This window comes from Phacochoerus africanus, chromosome 2 (genome assembly GCF_016906955.1).
Source record: "Phacochoerus africanus isolate WHEZ1 chromosome 2, ROS_Pafr_v1, whole genome shotgun sequence".
NCBI classification, from domain to species: domain Eukaryota; kingdom Metazoa; phylum Chordata; class Mammalia; order Artiodactyla; family Suidae; genus Phacochoerus; species Phacochoerus africanus.
This window is the reverse complement of record NC_062545.1, coordinates 28,518,202-28,540,686: the sequence shown is the minus strand read 5'-3', so window position 1 is coordinate 28,540,686 and position 22,485 is coordinate 28,518,202. Positions and strand designations below refer to the sequence as shown.

At 36.9% G+C, this 22,485-nt stretch overlaps 1 protein-coding gene across 21 annotated transcripts in view; it reads right to left on the bottom strand.

Annotated features, from left to right (window-relative positions):
* Positions 1–22,485, bottom strand: part of AHI1 (Abelson helper integration site 1) — a 190,875-nt gene that overhangs the window by 157,831 nt on the left and 10,559 nt on the right. For 18 of the 21 annotated variants that reach the window (XR_007133516.1, XR_007133517.1, XR_007133515.1 and 15 more), the window contains exons 5-9: positions 12,811–13,367; positions 10,021–10,199; positions 2,822–2,926; positions 1,746–1,965; positions 357–549 (exon numbers count right to left, since the gene is read on the bottom strand). Coding sequence is in view for 18 of the 21 variants with exons in the window: in XM_047770131.1 (XP_047626087.1) it covers positions 357–549; positions 1,746–1,965; positions 2,822–2,926; positions 10,021–10,199; positions 12,811–13,367 (1,254 nt within the window). In the remaining 3 variants the exon portion in view is untranslated. The remainder of the gene's footprint in view (positions 1–356; positions 550–1,745; positions 1,966–2,821; positions 2,927–10,020; positions 10,200–12,810; positions 13,368–22,485) is intronic. The other 3 variants (XM_047770137.1, XM_047770138.1, XM_047770135.1) reach the window with 2 other exon arrangements.

The following is a 22,485-nucleotide window of genomic DNA, read 5'->3' as shown; positions in this document are numbered from 1 at the left end:
GTCTTCTAGTTGTATACAAACTCTTAGGAAGTCTAATACAGTTAAATGAATTTACACTTTGTGAAAAGGGTTAAGAATGGAAGATTGCTTAGACATAGATTAATCACTTCAGTTAATAGGGTACTGTTGTAAAAATTAAATAATACAGAGTAAATCAAATGGTTAACTACTTGCACTAGGTAAATGCAAATATACTATTGATTGTATCTCCATAGCACACTACAAACACACTACTCCTAGTGATGAAATTCTCACACTACTTCATTGTATTACTGATGTACTAAAATAATAGCTTATATTTGTGCTATTAAAATAGTAACTAAAATTTAGTTTAAATTGCTCTGTTAAATTCATACCTCAAAGAACAGGATGACTTTAGGGCTCTCATCAAAATCTCGAAGCAAATAAGGAAAGTTTTCATTAAATATAATTTGTTCTTCCCACTCTGGAAGTCTTGATTTTAACTGTTTAAAATCATATGGCTGGGTCATAATAGGAAGAATATAATCCACACTCTCTTTTTCATAGTAAGATGAAACTGGCCGTTCACTGTTCAAAAAGGATATTTTCATTAGCACAATTCCTTATAATTTTGAGAAAGCAAGAAAAAAATAACAATAGAGTATTCAAGGTGAAGTAACCAGAAATAATAAGTAGCCATTGATACCCAATGAAAATTCATTTTGTCTAAGAAATTATAAATTTTATGAGACTTAAAAATGGTAGTATCTTACTGCCATCTTGCATTTACAAGCTATCAGTTTCACAGAAATATTTTATTATTTCAGTGAGTATACCTTGGGCATACAGAGCTAAAGTAACAGCTTCAGAATCTTAAATAAGTTTGTGATAAATGAGTACAATAGATTTAAATAACAAAATGAGAACAAGATTGTAAGTACTTCAAAGTGTCATATTTTCTTTGTATGCTCCCAAATGAATAAGTGAATAACCTTTTTATAATCTTCATGTTTCCCATCCCTGCCATCTTTTCCAAGCAAATATTTTTTTTGAATTCCAGTACATTTATTTTATTACACATTTCATTTGGGCCTTCAAGCACGTATTAGTTATAGCATTAATATTAGGAAAAAATTAAATTCATTAAATTCAAGTCATTTGCCTCACTAGAGGCACAGATAACATTAATTTCAAAAGAAAAATAAAACATTTAGAGCACAACATGATTTACAATGCATTTTAAATGTCATGCATTAGTCATTAAGCTTGGTAGAAACTTTTTCAAATCCCCTCCACTTACCATGAATTACTGAAGGAGTTCCCTTTGTGACTCAGCGGTAAAGAACCCGACTAGTACCCACGAGGACTCGGGTTTGATCCCTGGTCCCGCTCAATGGGTTAAGGATCTGGCATTGGTGTGAGCTGTGGTGGAAGTTGCAGAGGAGGCTCAAATCTGGTGTTGCTGCAGCTGTGGCATAGGCCTGCAGCAGCAGCTCTGATTTGCCCCTAGCCTGGGAACTTCCATACGCTGTGGGTATAGCCCTAAGAAGACAAAAACATTAAAAATTAAAAAAATAAAAATAAAAATAAAGTGAATTACTGAATTAACAGATATTCTCCATTTCTTCTGAAAAACATATCAATGGTTGATGAACACCTGAAACTAGTAAACTATTTTCTAATACAAATCAACAGCTCTATTCTCATTGATTGTCAATGGCAGTAAAGAGGACTTTAATAGACAGTTTCAATTTCAAAGGTTGGCTGTGCAATAAAAAAATTACCTATCATCTTTCTTGACATATTGACCAGTATTCTCATCAACCACATGAATTTTTACCATCGGATGAGAAATCATAAAATCTGATTTAAGTCGATCAGTTCGGTGAATGTAAACTCCCAGGACAAGGTCATCATCAAGCAAACATTTGGGATAAACTGGACTATCTCGGCTTGTTATTTCATGAACACCGTCGCCATCAGTGTCCTCATTATCATCTGAAACTACATGCATGGAAGAAAATCAATGTTATAATTAATTTCCCAAAACAATATACTCAACAATAAGTACTGAATTAATATATAATCTAATCTTTGCGATCCATGATTGTCTTTGTTAACAAAGGAACTCTAAGAAAAAAGAAAAAGCCACATAATAGCAAATTACACTCTGAGAGTAAACATTGCATTTACTAATGAATTAAAACAGGGTGAGGAATCTTTCTTTTTTTTCCCCTAATAGGGACCAACAACACAAAAAGAAAAAAACTGAGAGCCAAAGACAAAAAAGTAATTTTAGCTAGATATTTTCTAAGTGGAATACGTATCACTCAAATCACTTATAACTGTAATTTCTGCTTATGGGTAGGATGCAGTAGGAAGTTGCAGGTCAATGCTTCTGGTAATAACTTGAAAAAGCCAAATAAATTACAAAAACCTTATTTTTAAAGGCATCAGAAAAGTAGAGAAACAATATATAGTGGATGGACTAAAATTCCAGAGAGGGAGAATCAATCAGAGGTAAGCTGATGGACTGGCAGCTGTTTGAGTGTCGGGGGATATTTGCTGATCAAGATATAAGCAGAGGACCCAGGCAGAAGGTCACTACTGGGAGAAAGAATTAACCAGCAAAATTTTTAGTGGTTGCATGGGATTTGAGTGATAAAATTAGAGATTTGAGGAGTCTCAAACACATGGCCAGTGTGAGAGGCTAAAGAGGCAATGAAATCTCCCAGTCTTGTGCTACTAGGAACCAATGACCCACCAGAGGGAGGGGCCTGAAATGAAACAGGCAAAGAGGAAGCCCTGAACGGCGTGGTCATTTTATACCTGCAGCCACTTTGCACCTGGGGTCACTTACCAATTCTGGGCGCATCTAGAAGTTGAGAGTCCAGGCGTGGCCCCTGGCAGAAGGCCCCTACTGGGGGACAGAGAAACCAGCAGAGATTGTGGCGATCACACGGGGCTGGAGTGACAAAATTGGAGACTTGAGGGGCCTCAAACACATGGCCAATTTCTCCCTCAAGACATCTGCCAAATTTTGAAGCTGCAGTGGGCAGAAGGCTAAAGAACTACGATGAAAACCTGTGAAGGGCAAAACTAAATCTCCTAGTCTTTTAGGGCGGATGAGACAAACACCTGCCAGGCTCTCAATGTGAAACACCTGGAAGGCCACACCCCTAGGAAAAGGGCAAATCAGAGATAGTGTCTTAACCAAAACCACAACCCAGATGTGACTTAGCTCAATTCCTGATTGGCTGAAATCAATTGCCCACGCTGTCTGCCTAAGAAAGAGGAAACCCTCTCCAGCAGAAGATAAAATCATTTGGAGCCTCTGGGATTTTATATACAGCATCCGGCATACAATAAAAAGACATAAAAGAGGTAAGACTATATGACCAATAACTAAGAGAAAAAACAGAAAAAAGAAGCACAGCTTCAAATGATTCAGACTACACTTAGCACACAAGGACTTTACATAACTATGATTAATATGCTCAAGAAAATAAAGGGAAAGATGGACACTTTCCAAGAGAGGGAGGTGGAGTCCATAGGAAAAAAAAAAAAAAAAACAGGCTTTCTAGAACTGAAAAATATGATGTCTGAAGTTAAGAACTCAATGGATATGTCTAAAAGCATATTGGACACAAAGAGAGCCATGATTAGTAAACCAGGAGAAAAATGAATATAAAATCCAAGCTGAAGCATAAAGGAAAAAAAAGAACATGGCAGGGAGAATGCAAGAAATGTAGACAAACTCAAAGAACTAATATATGTGAAATTATAATCCGGAAAAAGAGGAAAGAATGGTGAAGAAGACGTAGTCAAAAAAAAGAATGACTAAGAATTTTCCACAACTGATGAAGGTTATCAACCAGTAAACTCTAAGCAGGGTGAATTCCAGCAAAGCTATATTTAGCCATAGCATGATAAAACACTGAAACCAAAGACAAAAAGAAAACCAAAAGAGCAGCCAGAAGGGAAAAAAGACAACAGTCCTTTCAAAAGGGCATAAATAAGCCTGCAGTTGGGAACAAAAATAATGGAAGCCAGATGACAACTGTGTGATTTCTTGAAAGTACTAAAAAAAGATAACTTGTAACCTAAAATTCTATACTAGCAAACATGCTTCAAAACTAAAGGTAAAGGCATTTTAACAACAAAATCTGAGTGAATCAGCAGGCCTGCACTAAGAGAATAAACCGAGTTCTTCAAGCAGATGAAAAATGGAAATTAATAAAGGAAAAAGTACACTTGGGGTAAATATAAATTAACATCAACTGTACAAAATGGTAACTGTAAGTCACATCTGTGAAGTTTACCATCTACATAGAACTAAAATAAATGCTAAGAACCTGGAAGGCAGGAACGAGAGAGACTCAGAGAAAACACCTGACAAAATTCAAGTGGAGTCAAACTGTCCTAGTGTTTCAGCAGGATTGGGGCAGTGCATTTTGTTAAGGAGTTAATTCTTATTAGACTATAAAAAGTCAAGAATAAATGTCATGTTATCCTGTATAACTACTAAAAAAAACAGTAGAAGAATATATAATTAATAAGTTCATAGAGGGAGCAAATTTTTTTAAAATAAATTGAGTAATTCAAAAGAAGACAAGGAGAACAAGGAACATAAAACAGTGGATCATACAGAAAACTAACAGTGAGATGGTAAGTCTATGGACACAGAAAGGTTGCAAACAAGAGGATTTGGGGGGAAGGGCAGCAGCATTTCACATTTATTGGGGGCCTGACATTGATAAGTTCACAGCCTGGGGGCTGAGACCTCACATGTGCTGGGGTGGGGAAGAAAAAAGGTAAAGGCAAAAGAGGAAGGCAATTTAGAGACACTGGCCTGGCAAAAAGGCTGCAAAACAAGCACACACAGGGAGCCGAGGGGGTAGGAGGAGGCATGGAGTACTGGCAAGCCGGGCCTAGACCTGGGCCAAGCACAGATTTGCCATGGACCAGGCACCACCTGCAGGTGGTGACACCAGGCTGGCACCACCTACAGGTTCTCTGTGGATGATGGTAGAGAAATGAGGATGGGAAAAAATGCATTATGCAAACTTGAACCATAAGTAGACCTCAAGGGAAAATGGATTATTAGAGGAAAAGAAGGATACTGCATAACGATTGCTAGAGATCAAATGCTTGTGTTCACCCAAAATTCATATGTTGAAATCCTAACTTCAAATGATAATATTAAGAGGTGGGCCACTGGCAGGTGATTAGGTCATGAAGATAGAGCCTTCATGAATGGGATTCACGTTGCTGTAAAAGACACCCCAGGAAGCTCTCTTGCCCCTTCCAGCATGTGAAGACACTAGTCTACAACCAGGAAATGGACCCTCACCAGAGACTAAATCTTGGACTTCCCAGCCTCCAGAACCATGAGAAATAAATGTTTCAGCCAGCTGGTCTATGGTATTTTGTTACAGTAGTGTGATGGACTACGACAATGATAAAAGTGTCAATTTGACAGGAAGACTTAACAATCCTAAACATTTATGTATTCAACAATATAGCTTCAGAACATATAAAGAAAGAAAATGACAAATGAAAACAGAGGAATGCAAAGGAATATCAGGAATTTTAATACCCATCTCAATAGATGATAGAATAAACAGACCAAAAAAATCAGTAAGATGAGCAGAACACAAGAAGTTTGAGCTGGAGTTCCCATGGTGGCGCAGTGGTTAACGAATCCGACTAGGAACCATGAGGTCGTGGGTTCGATCCCTGCCCTTACTCAGTGGGTTAACGATCCGGCGTTGCCGTGAGCTGTGGTGTGGGTTGCAGACGCAGCTCGGATCCCGAGTTGCTGTGGCTCTGGCGTAGGCCGGTGGCTACAGCTCCGATTCAACCCCTAGCCTGGGAACCTCCATATGCCGCAGGATCGGCCCAAGAAACAGCAAAAAGACAAAAAAAAAAAAAAAAAAAGAAAAGTTTGATCTGACTCACATACGTAGCACACCACATACAATGACATCAGAATGCACATTCTTTTCAGTTCCACATGATATAGTTACCAAATTGATAAGCTGATCATAAAGAAAGCCTCAATAAACTCAAAAGATTGAAATCATTCATGTATGTTCTCTGACAACAATGGAAGATAAAAACGAAAACAGAGATAACTAGAAAATCACCTGCTGCCTGAAACTAAACAATATATTTTGAAATAACACATGATCAAAAGTGAAACTGAAATGAAAATTAAAATATATTTTATGGAATGATAATGAATATAAAGCACATCAAAAATTTGTGGGATGCAGATAAAGTAGTGCTGAGATGGAAATTGAATGTGTTAAATGCATATAAAGGAAGAAAAACTCAAGTCTCAGGAAACCCTCTTATAAAGATAGAAATCAACAGCAAATCAAATCCAAAGAAAGTAGAAAAAAAGAATTAATATAGATAGAAGAAATCACTAAACTTGTACGTAAATGTACAACAGATAAAAATAAAATCTAAAGGTTGGTCCTTTAAAAATATTTTTAAATTGAAAATCCCAAGACTGATCAAGCAAATGAGAGAAAACTAGTTACCAATATCAAGGGACACCCTTTCAGCTGCTATAGACATACAAAATTTGAAAATCTGTATTAAATGGACAAATTCCCCAAAAAATAGTCTATCAAAGTTGATGGAAAATTATGAAGAGTCTGATATTTATTAAAGAAACTAAATCTGATTTAAAATTCTTCACATAAAGAAAATCTTGGCCTAAGAGGCTTTATTAGTAAATTCTTCCCAGCACTTCAGAAAGAAATAACACCAATTTATACAAATAATTGCAGAGCACTGAAAAAGACAAAGTATCTCCCAGTTCTTTTTGAGACTGCCAAAACCTTGATATTAAAAACTCGGGTACTTCAAGAAGGGAAAAGTACAAACCAATCTTTCTCATGACCACAGACATGAAAATCCTTAAAGTATCAGCAAATCAAATCCAGTAATTAAAAGAGTGAGAGCTAATGCATCACAATAAAGTAAGTCGCTCCCAGCCACAAAGATGGCTTAAAATCAAATAAGAATTAGCCACATTCATAGAAAAGGGGTGCAAATTATGATTATGTTGATTGGTGCAGAAAAAGCACCTTATAAAGTTCAGTATCTATTCATGATTAAAAAAAACTATAGCCACTTGGGAATAGACAGTAGCTCATTAATCTGATAAAGAGTATTTAGAGAGCAAACATCATACTCAGTAGTGAGATAATTGAAGCTTTTCCTCAAGGCTGGCAGCTAGACAGGGATACTTGTCATTGCCACTTCTATTTCACATTGTAATGGAAGTCCTGGCCAGTGTATCAAGACAAGAATAAGGAATAAGACATAAAAACTGAAAAAGAAGGAATAAAACTATAATTATTAACAGATCTTATGATTGTGTATGTAGAAAATTTTAAATAACACGGATAAATTCTTAAAAGTAATAGATGAATTTAGCAACAACACTGGATACAACGTCAACACAATTTTAAAATACATTTCCACATATATACCAGCAACAAACAGAAAACAAAATTTTAAAAAACAATGCCATTTAAAATGGCACCAAGAAACATCATTTTACAATACATGAAAATATCATGTTGTACTCCTGAAACTAATACAATATTGTCTGTCAACTACATATCCACAAAAAAGAAAAACATCAAACATACAAATTAACCTAAGGAGAGACTGCTAAAATTTACCGATAAATGGAGGCGCATAAAAATTTCCGGATGGTAAGAATCAATATTTTGTAAAGATATTAAGTCTATTTAGAGAGCTATTCAAATATGTACCTCTTTAGATTCACCCAATCTGAATCAAGATCACGAAGAGGGGAGGAAAGAAGAATTGAGAAGCTGCTTCTAGAATTCATACCGCAATGCAAAGGTTAATGAACAGCTCAGGCAATACTGAAGAAGAAGAAAAACACCTGAGTACTTTCACTACTAACAGGAAGACCTATAGCAACAAAGATAGTGGTTTTGTTGGTGCAAACCATCTAAGAAGAGAGACAAGAGAAACTGACTCATTTACAGTTATGCTATTTATGATAAAAATGATACTGCAATGCAGAGGAAAAGATGTCAGTCAGTAAATGGTACTAGGTCAATTATATATTCATATGAGCAAAAAATGAGTCTGGACCACCACCTATACCCAAACACAGCAATCGATTCCAAATAAACTGCAGATCTAAATGTGAAAAGTGAAACAAAGAAACATCTTTAGGACTTGGGAAAGATTTCTTAAACAAATCACAGAAAGCACTTATCATCAAAGGAACTGGGCTATATAAAATTTTAAAATTCTGTTTTTTAAAAGCTATTAATGAGAAAAACAATAAAACCCATAGTGGGAAGATATTATATATATTATATATATATATATATATAATATATATATATGAGAAAAGACTGCTATCTAGGTATATAAAATATTCTCATAAATCAATTAGAAAAAGGCAGACAATTCCATTTCTTAAGATAGCAGAATACTTGAATGAATTCACAATAAAGGAATCCAAGCAGTTAATAAACATGAATAAGATGCTCAACTTTACTAGTTACCATAGAAATCAAATAAAAGTTAATATGAAATCATCACTAAATGCTCCTAAGAATGACATACAATTTTAAACATTGACAATATAAATGTTGGTGAAGATGCAGAGGAATGCAAGCTCTTGAATACTGCCAGCATCAATTGGTAACCCAAGTTGGGAAAGTGGCAAGTATCTATTAAAGTGAAAAATGCACATACTCTATGACACAGCACCTCTACTCCTAAGAACATGCTCAACAAAATGTATACACATGCTCACCAAAAGATATGACTAGAATGTTGACGGACATTGAAAATCGCTTCAAATGTCCAACAACAGAATTAACTGTGGCATATTCACACAATGGGTATCTACAGAGTACAAAACAGGATTGATGATGCATAAGCTCAAGTGCATGCGACAACAGTATAAATCTCACAAAAATAATTCTGAGCAAAAAAATGCCAGACACAGACAACATAGTATTTATGATTCCATTTACATAAAGCAGAAGAAAAAAACAGGGAAAAATCAACTATGTGCTAGATGTCAAGATAGTGTTTACTCCTATAGGAAGGGAATTTGTGGGGGCTTTTGGGTGCTACTGATGTTCTGGTTCTTGATCTGGATGATGACTTTACAGGCAGGTTCAGTGTGTGAAAATTCACTAAGCAGTATGCTTGTAATATGTACATTTTTCTTTTTCTTTTATTTATTTTTTTGGCTGTGCCTGCAGCATGGGAAAGTTCCTGGGCCAGGGATCGAACCTGAGCCACAGCTGTAACCAGAGCCACAGCACTGACAATGTCGCATCCTTAACCTGCTGAGCCACAATGGAATTTCCACTTTTAAAGAAAAGTAACCACAAAACACTATCAATTGTATCATCTAATGAGTAAGTATCATAAATTCAAAAACTGGCTAACTTAGTCCCAATTTTTGGCCAATTAAATGGAAATTGAAAAGGAAAAAAAAAGGAGATGTAGAAAGTAGAAAAAAGGCAAGAATAAATAAAGAAAAAAGCAATGAGTAGAGAGGAACGTAGAAAGCAAGAGGTAAAATGAAAAGTCAGCAGGAAGGAGAGAAGCTAAATTGGGAGGAACTGGGAAGATAGCATGTTTGACAGAGGGATGCAGCTTTAACAGCTGAAATGTTCATTGGTTGTTGACCATTTACAGCTTTCAATACTGAAAGTCTTAATTAGTTAGAGGCAGGGACATAAAGAAGAAATCTTCTATGCCACAATAGCAGCTACAAAGTCGATGTCATTCTAGAGTTGAATCCAGTCACTAATCAGAGATGACTCAATTAAGACTAACTCATCAGAGACCCACAGTTATAAATACATGAATGCTATAATCTAGATGAATCTAAGCATAAGTACCAAATATCCCACATTGGGTTTTTTCGATTATATCCTTTGGGACTAAATTTTCTTTAAGGACTAAAAGTCCTAGAATCAAGTTATCTCTACCAAGGCATGCATTTTTTATTTAATTTGGATAACAAACCTGCTTTAGCCTTCTTTTTCTTTTTTTTTGGTTTGGATTTTGTGTCCTCTTGCATGTTGTCATCTACATTTTGTTCCACTGAGTTTATTTCATCATCTTGACGAGACTCTGAAGTAACTGTTCCAACTAGAGATTTCTTTTGTTCACCTTCAATTGGGTCATCAGAGATGATCAATGTACTGCAAATAGAACACAAGTTCAAGCCATTAGAAATATATCACTTTATTGTTACTGCAAAGGAAACAGTGAATAGAGGCAAGGATAATCCTAAATTCAATATTATTACCTGCTGGGAGATACATGTATTTTCTTATGCACAAAAACACTTAGCTGTCAAACTAGGTATTATGCATATTAATATATACTTGGTGATGAGTTATATATGCCATGAGCCAAATTAAACTGATCTCTAAACTCCATGGAAAAATGAAACTATACTTTATGATCAGTGGATCTCTTTCTACAGAGGACTGATCAAAGCATCCTCGCTCTGCCACCAAGTAAATGAGTAATGAACAAATACCTCAGTTATTTTATTTAAAAGCAAAACAAGTGTTCTAATTTTGTTCTCTTTTCAGAGGCTTCAATTTTTGATTTCTAGGTAAAAATAAATTGCTTATATTTTCCAGTGGCTGGTGTGTCAATATATTTTCAGAAGGCTATTACTTAAATTAAACTCCACAGCATATGAACCACTAAATGGCAAGGGGAGGCAGCCTAGATGCATCCTGGGTTGTAAAGAGAAACCAGCCTCCTAGAGTTTGTAACTTATCAAGTAAAAAGAAAAAAAGGAAAAAAAATTGACTTCTAATATATTTTGTCATATTTCAAAAAAGAGGCTGAAAAATAAAAAGATTAAAGAAATGTTTCAAACTAATCATTCCAGAAAGCCATATTATTTTGTCATATCACCAAATACTATTATTTACAGAGAACAATTACTCACTGCAAACCACTGTCATGTTAAGATGGTTTTATTTAAAATTCATGAACTACTCTTTCTTTTTTTTTTTTTGTCTTTTGTCTTTTTAGGGCCACATCCACAGCATATGGAGGTTCTCCGGCTAGGGGTCCAATTGAAGCTATAGCTGCCGGCCTATGCCACAGCCACAGCAACACCAGATCCAAGACACGTCTGCAACCTATACCACAACTCACGGCAATGCCAGATGCTTAACCCACTGAGCGAAGCCAGGGATTGAACACACAACCTCTTCCTAGTTGGATTTGTTTCCACTGCACCACGATGGGAACTCCCATGAACTATTCTTACTAATAGTGAGTATGGCTTACAGTTCCTAAGAGATATGGGCAGCTATGAGATGAAGGAGTAGTCACAGTTCACTGTGGTAAGCAGCCTTTAAGATAACCCCCAATGATCCCTACCTCCGATATTCATATCTTTATGTTATCTCCTTGATTGTGGGCTGGACCTAGGAACTTACTTCCAGATAACAGAATAGACAGAATATGATAACTCTAATGCATGTCATTTCTAAGATTAGGTTCCAAAGAGACTGTGACTTCCACCTTTCTCTCAGAGCCCTAGCTCTGGGGAAGCAAACGCATGTTGTGAGTAGCCCACACAAGAGGACCATGTGTCAAGGACCTCATGTCTCTGGCCAAAAGCCAGCCAGGACGTGAGACCTGCCAATGTCCACATGAGTGAGTTTGGCAGTGGATCTTCCAAGTCTTCCACCAGCTACCAACTTGGTAGGTCTCCCCTGAGCTGAGCCTTGAGATGACTGCAGCCGGACTGACATTCGATCGGTGGCTTGTGAGGGACTCTGAGTCAGAGGCACTGAGCTAAGCCACACCCAGGTTCCTGAGCCACACTGTGAGACCATAAATGTGTGTTGTTGGGAGCCGCTCCATTCTGGGGTAACTTTTTAATGCAGCAACAGATAACTAATACGTGTACTAACATGTCCCTGTTAGCAAGTGTATTTGCCCTGTCTTTGCTACGACTGGCTGTCTAGCTTTTGGTAAGAGAGGAATCATTTCTAGATGAGGACATTAAGGGAAAATTGATCCTGAATGTCAGGGCATAGTCAAATACAGACTGTTTCCACCTCAAGTTGTCCATCTCGATGTAGATTATAAAAACAAAGTTAATTGGTAGTTACATTTTTTAATCTCGTTTTCCCCAAGGAAAGACAGAAATATGAACATACTCACACTGCATATGCCAGCATAATATATATATATATATATATATGTATGTATTATATATTTTAAAAAGACTAAAGGAATATACCAAGTTGCTAACAGTGATTATCTTTGGATGGGTGGATTACTTTTGTTATTCCCTCTGTGTCTGTATGTTCTACCATGAAAAACATTATTTGTAAAGTAAGGGAAAATACTATTTTTCATATGTCCAAAGAGGCATTTGTAACACAGTAAAGAGGGTAATTAGATTTCTCCTATTTAATAAACAGACGTGAGTGAGTAATTTAGGATAGAAACTCTGGAGCAAGACTGCCAAGATTCTGGCTCAGCTTCTTATCGGTTCTATGACTTAAACCCTTCAGTTTTCTCATCTGCAAAACAGGATGATAATACGCCTATTCCTCACAGGGATGTTACAAGGAATAAAGACACATTCCTTGTAAAGCACTAAGCACACAGGAAGTTGCTACATAATGGTTAGCTGTCAGTACTGTGCTGGCAATGTGTCCAAAAGGAAGACTAAGCATTTTCTTTGTGAAATTACAGGTATCACTCAAAACCTGAAAATAATGAGTGCTTTTTTTAAGAGAGCATTTTACATTTATCAGTATAACATACCTTGTTTCAGACTGAGACAGGATTGGAACTTTCTTCTTTTTCTTTTTTCTTTTTTCACCGATCAATTTGTCAGCATGCAATGAAGTATCTGAGGGAAAGTAAGTTAGCTGCTCCTTGAGTTTCTTTCTGATTTTCTTCTTAATCTCCTTTGCCATTTCTTCAGCTACCTGGAGCTGGTATACTCGCATCAGTTCTTCCTCCTCATCTACACTCTTATTTTCTCTTTCTTCCTCGTCCTTCTCACTTTTCTCCTGAGTGCCGCCTGGCTGTGGCTTGGTCCGCGCTTTCTGAAGTGTGGCGTCCTCCTTCTTCTCCGGCGTTTCCAGTTCCTCTTGCGACGCAGTCACCTGGAGGGCTGTGTGTATTTTATTTGCCTTTTCTTGCTTGTCTTCCTCCACACTAACATCATCTTCTGGCTCTGAATGTGCTGACCGTGGATGCCTTGGTTTGTTTTTAGTGACTCGCATGTTCTTCTCCGGGTTATTGGTGTTAGCAGCACTTACGGCATCGCTTTTCGGTTCCTTGATTTTCTGAAGATTGCTTCTAAGGGTGCCAAGCTAGGAAAGACGACAGAATAACATAATTTCAGCCAAGCAGAGTTTAGGCATGTGAAGATAAAACAATGACGAGTGTCCCACTATGTGTAATACTGGGAGGATTCTTTCTTTTTTTTTTATTTTTTAATTTTTTTTTCCTTTCAAAATATTTCCACTTTGAAAAAACATATAAAAAAAACTTTTATAATAGTGAGATAAACTCTGTTAAACATATGTTTGCAAGAACTAAAACACTTTGAAGGTTAGTATTCCCTGCACTGGTATTTAAGTAAAAAGTAGTATATTTGTATGATAACAGGGAAAATATCAAGTCAGATATTAAGCTAATAAAGCCATTCGCTTTCCTATATGATGCTACACGGCATCTGAGTGCCTCTACAAAATCCTGACTCATTCACAAACTGGCCCCTGTTTTCTGGCTGCAGTCTGTCCAGAAGAAGGCAGCGTGGAACCCAGAGAAAGCTGCGGTGGCTTGGGAGTGGCCAACCGCCCCCTCTGGTCACACTTTTCATTTTTTTACTTGAGAACCACAACACCGTTCTAGGGCATCTGGTGGGCACTTCCCTAGTTTATTCTCCCAACATTAGTTTAGCAATCTGGAGAGTAACATTAGATCAAATGAGTTAATTAACACGGGTAAAAGTACTTAATGGCTTTTCCAAAGTGAATTAACTGCTCAAAGCTCAAATGCTACTTTCCTTTTTGGCAGAATGATCCATACTCTAATTAAGAGATATTTGAGACATTGCTAAAAGAGCCATAGTTAAAGCAGTTCATATTCCCCAACAGAAAACATACACAGGTCATTTATCTTGCTCCATAATTATATTCTAAAACCAGAGGCTTTAGGATTACCCTGCAATTAAGGCAAACATATCACTGAAAATGCTGCTAAGTATTAAATATCACAAAGTGAAATCAAGTGACAGACTAAGCATACCTGTACCTCTTTTCTCAAGTAAATTTATTTAAAATGAGAGATAGTTTTAATAGAAAATAAGGTTAGAAATCAAAAAGGAACATTGCTAGAAATAACAAATACTTTGAGATATTCCCCAAGGATAAAAAAGAGGAAGGAGCAGATCTATTAAGAAACAACTAGAGAACAAAACAACCCATAGGAAAAGACCCTCCAGAGAAAAGGGTGGTTCTAGAGAAGGTAATACTAATACAATAAGGAGGGACAGGTATGAGGACGACCAATTCGGAGCTGAGAGGGGCAGCTCTGTTCCCCACCTCCAACTGTGTCACAGAGTGACTTTCACCCAGAGGGTAAAGCAGCTGAGCATAGAGAGATATGGCAGCGAGTTTCAGGTAGGTAAAACCCTTACCAATTGCAGAAGCAGACTATGCCGAAAACAACCAACAGGCATGAGAAGAGAAATTCTCAAATACATAGATGACTAGCAACTAAAAATTAACAAACACTCAAGGAAAAGCACCACCATGATGGAAAGAGCACCAAATCCAATAAAACAGAAAAATTAACAAGGAAGAAAAATAAATAGCATAAATAAAGTAATCTGAAGACAGTGGAATTAATACAATGAAGAAATTCAAAAGCATATGGGATGAAAAATACAGCAACTGCAGATATTAGAATCACAATTTTCAGTGACAGAAATAAAAGCTAAAGACATGTATTTAAAAACAGAATGGGCAAAAACAAAAGTGCTACAAGAGCGAATCCAATAACAAAATGAAGATTTCTTCCAGCAACAGATGAACTTACCAGTGAAGACTGAAGTTCAATTTTTTTTTTGTCTTTTTTCCCTTTCTAGGGCCACTCCCGCAGCATATGAAGGTTCCCAGGCTAGGGGTCTAATCAGAGCTACAGCTGCTGTCCTACGCCGGAGCCACAGCAACTCGGGATCCAAGCCTCGTCTGCAACCTACACCACACTTCATGGCAACGCCAGATGCTTAACCCACTGAGCAAGGCCAGGGATCAAACCATCGTTGCCAGATGGATTCGTTAACCACTGAACCATGACGGGAACTCCTGAAGTTCAATTTTTTTTTTAATTTAATTTTTTTTTTTTTTATGGCTGCACCTGCAACATATGGAAATGCCCAGACCAGGGACTGAATCTGAGCGGTAGCTGCAACCTTTGCCATAGGTGCAGCAATGCTGGATCATTTAACCCACCACACCAAGCCAGGGACTGAACCCATGCCTCTGCAGTGACCCGAGCGGTTGCAGTCAGATTCTCATAGTCACCAAAATGCCAGATCTGAGCCGCATCTGCAACCTACACTGTGACTTGCAGCAACAATGGATCCTTAACCACTGAGCAAGGGCAGGAATTGAACCTGCATCCTCACAGAGACAAAATTGGCTCCTTAACCTGCTGAGCCACAATAGGAACTCCTGCAGTTGGATTCTTAACCCACTGCACCACAGTGGGAATTCCTGAAGTTCAATTTTTGGAAACCCCCATTTTTTTTTTTTTAAGGCTGCACTCACTGCAGATGGAAGTTCCCAGGGTAGGAGACGAATAGGAACTGCAGCTGCCGGCACAGCAATGTGGGACCCAAGCAGGTCTGCAACCTACACCACAGCTCACAACAGCAGCATCGGATCCTTAACCAACTGAGCAAGGCCAGGGATTGAACCTGCATCCTCACGGACACTAGTTGGCTTTGTTTCCACTGCGCCACAATGGGGACTCTCGCAAATCCCCATGTTTAAAAGTAGTTAGAAAATATCTAATGTATATGAAAAGATGGGAAAATGCTAAGAGAACTAGTATCCCAATATAAATCCAATATTTTACCATCTCTAAGCCTCTTTTGTTCACCTAAAATACATTCCAAATTCTACTTTTCTTCAAAGATAAATTTGGAAGCCATAGACCTCCAAAAAAATCTTTTCTAGCCAATAAAAACAGAACTCTTTTCACATGTTCTGTTTCTAGAAGCAATGCATGCTTAAGATAGAAAGAAAACAAAAAATTAAAATAGAAAAAAAAAAAAACAAGATACTAGAAAAACAAGACCCAAAGCTCAACTCTGATTGCCTCACACAGGGAAAATCACTGTTCATCTCTTCAGAAACTTATTTTTGTCTTCCTTCTATGAATACAGTCATATCTAATAACCTTGAATTTCCATTATGTCAAAATGAGGCACATGCAAATTTTTCTTTCTACTTTCTCAGTACCAGAAATGTAGCGGAAAACTATACAAATTGTGAGGACACTCTTAAAAGAAATAACTGGAAAAAGATAACCAAGAATTAGAAATAGAAGAATTAGGGTCTAGAAGAAAGGATTCTCAAAAGGTAATCCTGGGAGAGCTAATCAGATCAAGTTCAGTTTACTTACTCTCTTCCACTGATCTGTTAACCTCTACATTTTTTAATTTTAATTTTTTGGCTGTGCCCACAGCATGCAAAAGTTTTCAGGCCCACAGCAATGACCCGAGCCATGCCTCGACAATGCTGATCCTTAACCCACTAAGACACCAGGGAACTCCAAGCATCATTTTAAATACAATTCTCAGAGCATTTTTGTAGTATCCCACACAGCCCATTGCACTGATTTGGTAGTTTCATTACTTTTTAAATTTCTGTTTTTGTGATTTGGATTTCCTTTGTCATGCTAACAACTTCATGGGATAGTGTTTTTGGTTTTTTTCTTGTCTTTTTAGGGGCACACTCGTGGCATAGGGACATTCCCAGGCTAGGGGTCAAATCAGAACTGCAGCTGCCGGCCTAGACCACAGCCACAGAATGCCAGATCCAAGCCGTGTCTGTGGCCTACACCACAGCTCACGGCAATGCCATATCCTTAGCCCACTGAGTGAGGCCGGGGACTGAACCCATGTCCTCATGGATACTAGTTAGGTTCATTACCACTGGGCCACAACAGGAACTCTGGGATAGTTTTTACATTTACAAGTAGTTTACAAATTTTAAACTTTTGTTATTGATTTCAGTTTTGTTGTACTATAATTTTAAAGGTCTACATTATGGAATTTCATATTTCATGGATTATGACTGAATTTCATTATGTTCCAAAGACATTTTTGTTCATATTCTATTATATCTTTGCCCATCCTTTTATCTTTATTGCCGGTGCATCATTTAGGTTTTCTGCTTTAGTTTTTTTTAAATCAGCTTTATTGAGATAAAATAAACTGTATGAATTACAATAACGTTCACTAGTTTTAAGCATAGACTTAAGTGCATTTCAGCAAAAGCAAACACAGATGTGTGACCACCAAATCATGATGTCAACCACCCATGTTCTTTTACAAAGTCAATCCCTACCCCTCGACGCCCTGGCCCCACTCAACCACTGATCTGTTTTCCATCACGTCCAGTTTTTCTTTTCCTATAAATGGAATGATGCAGAATATAGCCATTTGTGTCTGGTTTCCTTCACTTAGCATAAAGCTTTGAGATTCATCTGTGTTGTTGCATTTATTATAATTAATTCATTTTTATTGCTGAGCAGTATTCCAGGGTATGGATAGATACTACATTTTATTTCTCCAGATACCAACTAATGGACATTTGAGTCATTTCCAGTTTTATATGTTACATGTTTTCATTTCTCCTAAGTAAATACCCACAAGTGGAACTGCTATGATATAATGGTATATAAGTTCTTAAATAACTGCCAAACGGCTTCCGAAAGTGTCTGTACCAGTCATGTTTCCAAATATGTAAGAGTTCCAGTTACTTAATATCCTTGTCAGCAGTTAGCATTTCATTTTTTGGTTATTCTAATAGGTGTGTGATGGTATCTCATTATTGTTTTAAATTGCATTTTCCTAATTACTAATGACATTAAGAATCTTTACATGTGCTTATTTGTTATCCATATTCTTTGATTAAGTGTTTAAATCTCTGGCCATTTTCCTAAGATTGTTTATTTTTATATCATTGAGTCCTGAGAGTTCTTAAAATGTTCTAAATAGACTTTATCAAACAGTGTATCACAAATATTTTCTCTCAGTTTATACCTTATCCTTTCATTTTCTCAGCAATGTTTTGATTTTCACAAGGCCCAATTGATTCCTTCTTTTAATGGTTCATGCTTTTGCATCCTGAGAAATCTATTCATAACTCAAGGTTACCAAGGTTTTATCATGTTTCTTCTATAAGTCATATAGTTCTAGCGCTTATGTTTTTAGGTCTCTGAACCATTTCTATTTTAATTTCTGAACATGATGTAGTCATAGTTTATAACACAATATACATATATCTGATTGTTCAGCAACATTTGTTGAAATGATTATCCTTTTCCTTGCTGAGGCACCTTGGCAATTTTGTCAAGAATTGATATTGGCCCATGGAGTTCCCATCGTGGCTCAGTGGTTAATGAATCTGACTAGGAACCATGAGGTTGCGGGTTCGATCCCTGGCCTTGCTCAGTGGGTTAACGATCCGGCGTTGCCGTGAGCTGTGGTGTGAGTCACAGATGTGTCTTGGATCTGGCGTGGCTGTGGCATAGGCCAGTAGCTACAGCTCCGATTCGACCCCTAGCCTGGGAACCTCCCTATGCCGCAGGAGCAGCTCAAGAAGAGGCAAAAAGACAAAAAAAAAAAAAAGAATCAATTGGCCCAAAGGTATACATGTATGGTAGTCAATTAAAATATTATTCTATTTTCTAGATTTTGTGATGATGCCGTTTTCAACTTTTGAAATTTTGAAATTTGTTAGACTTTTGCTCATTTTAAATAAATGTTTCCCTTTGTACCTAAAAAAAAAAAAAAATCAATTGGCCATATACATTTGGGTCTATTTCTAGACTCTGTACTGTTCCATTACCTACATGCCTATCTTCGTAACAACACCAGGTTATCCTCACTACTAAAGCTTTACAACAAGTTTTGAGTCAGATGGTAAAATCCCTCAACTTTGTTCTTTTTCAAAATTGTTTTAGCTATTTATTCTATGTCTGCTGTTAAAATTTCTAAATAAATTTTAAAACTTGATTTTCAATTCTTAAAAAAAAGTCTGCTGGCGTTATGATTAGGATTGAATTCAACCAATAGATCAACTTTCAGAGAATGAATAATTACGGTCTGTCAATACTTATTGGACAATAATAATTCTTCTGATCAATAGATGTGGATCTCTTTTTATTTATTTGGTCTTTAGTTTCAGCAGTTTTGGGTTTTCAGTATGTTAAGTCTTGCATAGGTTTTGATAAATTTATCCTTGATTGTTATATTTTTGTTGCTACTATAAATGATACTTTAAAATTATAATTCAAATTATTTGTTACCAGCATAGAAATACAGTTGGTTTTTATACTTTGATCTTATATTCTGCTAAACTCATTTAACAGTTTTAGCAGCACTTTTGGTAGATTTTGTCATCTGCAAATAGACTCTCCTACTTCTCCCTTTACAATCTTTATGTTTTTGAAACCGCATTATTTCATTGCTCAGGGTCACCTGTACAATTATGAATAACATGGTGACCAGTGTTCCAGCTTAAGGCAAGAGTTTTCAGTTTTTCACTCTGTAAGTATAATCTCAGCTCTAGGTTTTTGTAGATGCCCTTTATCAAGCTGAGAAAGTTCTATTCGTTCTATTCTTTTTGTTAGAGTTATCAGAATTGTCAATGAATTCTGTCATTTTACTGTATCTATTGAGATGATTATATGGTTTTATTTAATCTTTTTATACGGTGAATTATACTGACTGATTTTTCAAGTGTTGTGATATATTCCTGAGATAAACCCTATCTGGTCATGGTGTACTATCCTTTTAATATAATGTAAGATAGATTTCCTAATGTTTTGTGGTTGATGTTTGTTTCTTTGTTCAAAAGAGATACTGGTATAGTAATGTCTTTTTCTGATTTTAGTATCAGGGTAGTTCACGAATGACCCCAAAGAGTGAAAAATTATTCCCCTTTTCTGCATAGTCTGAAAGAGTCTATATAGAATTCATATGACTTCTCCTTCAAATGTTTGGTAAAATTTATCAGTGAAGCCACCTGAGAAATTTGCCACCTAGTTTTCTTTGTGGGCAGGTTTTTAATCACAGATTCCTTTTGTGTGTGTGTGTGCCCACACCTGTGGCATATGGAAGTTCCCAAGCTAGGGGTTGAATCAGAGCTGCAGCTGAGGCCTACACACACCCACAGCAACACCAGATCAGAGCTGCATCTGCACCCTACACTGCAGCTCATGGCAACGCCAGATCCTTTAACCTTCTGAGCAAGGCTAGGGATTGAACCCGCACCTTCACGGATACTAAACAGGTTCTTAACTTGCTGAGCCACAATGGGAACTCCACAGATTCCATTTTTTAAAAAGATATAAAGTATTCAAGTCACCTGCCTCTTCTTTTTGAGCGAGCTTTGGTAGTCTGTGTCTTTCAAGTAACTTGTGCATTTCATCTAAGCTGCTGATTTTACTATCATACTCATAATACTCCCTTATTATCCTTTTAAGGTCTGTAACACATTGGTAGTGAATCCTCTCTTTTATTCCTAATATTGGTAATTTGCGTCTTCTTTCACTTCTTTCTAATCAGTCTGGTTATAGATTGTGTAGCAAAGGGTTAACTCAGCAGCCCTCGTTGTCCAAGTGCTGCAAATCCCAAGAGAGGCCTGTTTTCAGCATCAGCCCTTGGCAGGCTCCTGGAATCTGAGCTCTGAGTTTTTGGACTGTTGTGCTTGACAAAGGCAAATGAATACATGAATCAACTAAAGGATATTATTAATTTCTAGAGAATCCATAACATTTTCCTCCCTTTAAATTTAATTTAACACCAATAAACAACAAGGTCCTACTGTATAGCACAGGGAAGTATACTCATTATCCTCTAATAAACCATAATGGAAAAACATATAAAGAATGTATGTAGGTATATAACTGAGTTACTTTGCTATACAAAATTAATTTAACACACAAAACAAATACTTTCAGAAACAGTAAGTATTCTTACAGTTATTGTTAATAACTTGTTATTCTTCTTTCAGAGATAAGTTATCACCTCTATGAAAACAGTTATAAGGATAAAATGAGATAGGAGAAAATCAAAAAGTGAACTCAAGATGATATAGTGTGGTTATGATAATGAACAAAATATGATTTAAATTGCCCCTTTAAAAGGCAAAAATTCAGATGCAACTTCAAAAATCAATAACCGCCTTGGTGTGACTGGCTATTTTCTACTTTGCAATTGATATTTGTTCAATTTTTATTCCTGAGTACCAAGCCAGCCCAGATGTAGCGGTATAAAATAACAAATCACTCATTATGCTCTGAATCCAATATGTTCTCTTTCTCATGCTCCTCTTATCTTTAGTTCCTGATACTTTGATTCCATAATCTATCACTTCAATCATCATTTGCCATTGTCATGTACTTTCCATCCACCACATCACTTGCCTTTGTCGTGTACTTTCTATCCAGCAAGAACTGTAGGCACTGTTCAAATGAAGTGACTTTCAACTCTATAACTATAACCAGACTGTTGAATGCTGCTGGAAGAAGCTGAACCACTTCGAAAATTGGTACCATTATTAAAACATAGTTTCTAAATCAACTATACTTTAAAAATAGTTTAAAAAAGAGAGAGAGAGAGAGAGAGAGGAAAAAAAAAAAAAAAAAGGAGTTCCCATTGTGGCACAGTGGAAATGAATCCAACTAGTAACCAATGAGGTTGTGGGTTCGATCCCTGGCCTTGCTCAGTGGGTGAAGGACCCAGTGTTGCCATGAGCTGTGGCATAGGTTATAGACATGGCTCAGATTCTGCATTGCCTTGGCTGTGGTGTAGGCCAGTAGCTGCAGCTCCAATTCATCCCCTAGCCTGGGAACTTCCATATGCTGCAGGTGGGCCCTAAAAAAATAAATAAATAAATAAAAATATAGTCTACAAATTCAACTGAGACCTCAGAGCTATGGACAATTCTTCTATGCGGCATAATCTGTTCATACGCATTCTTCTGTACCTTTGCCACAGTGGCTATTTCAAACTTTCTTCACTCACCTCTGTCCAGTGCTATCATTTCTGGACTCATTTTCAGATAAAAGCCATCAAATGGGAAGCTGCTTCTTTTTGCTACCAAGTCTACAAATCTTCATGAGCCACAAGCGCTCTTTTTCTCTTTCCTTCTCATGAAGAGGTGGGTCTTCTCTACTTGAGTT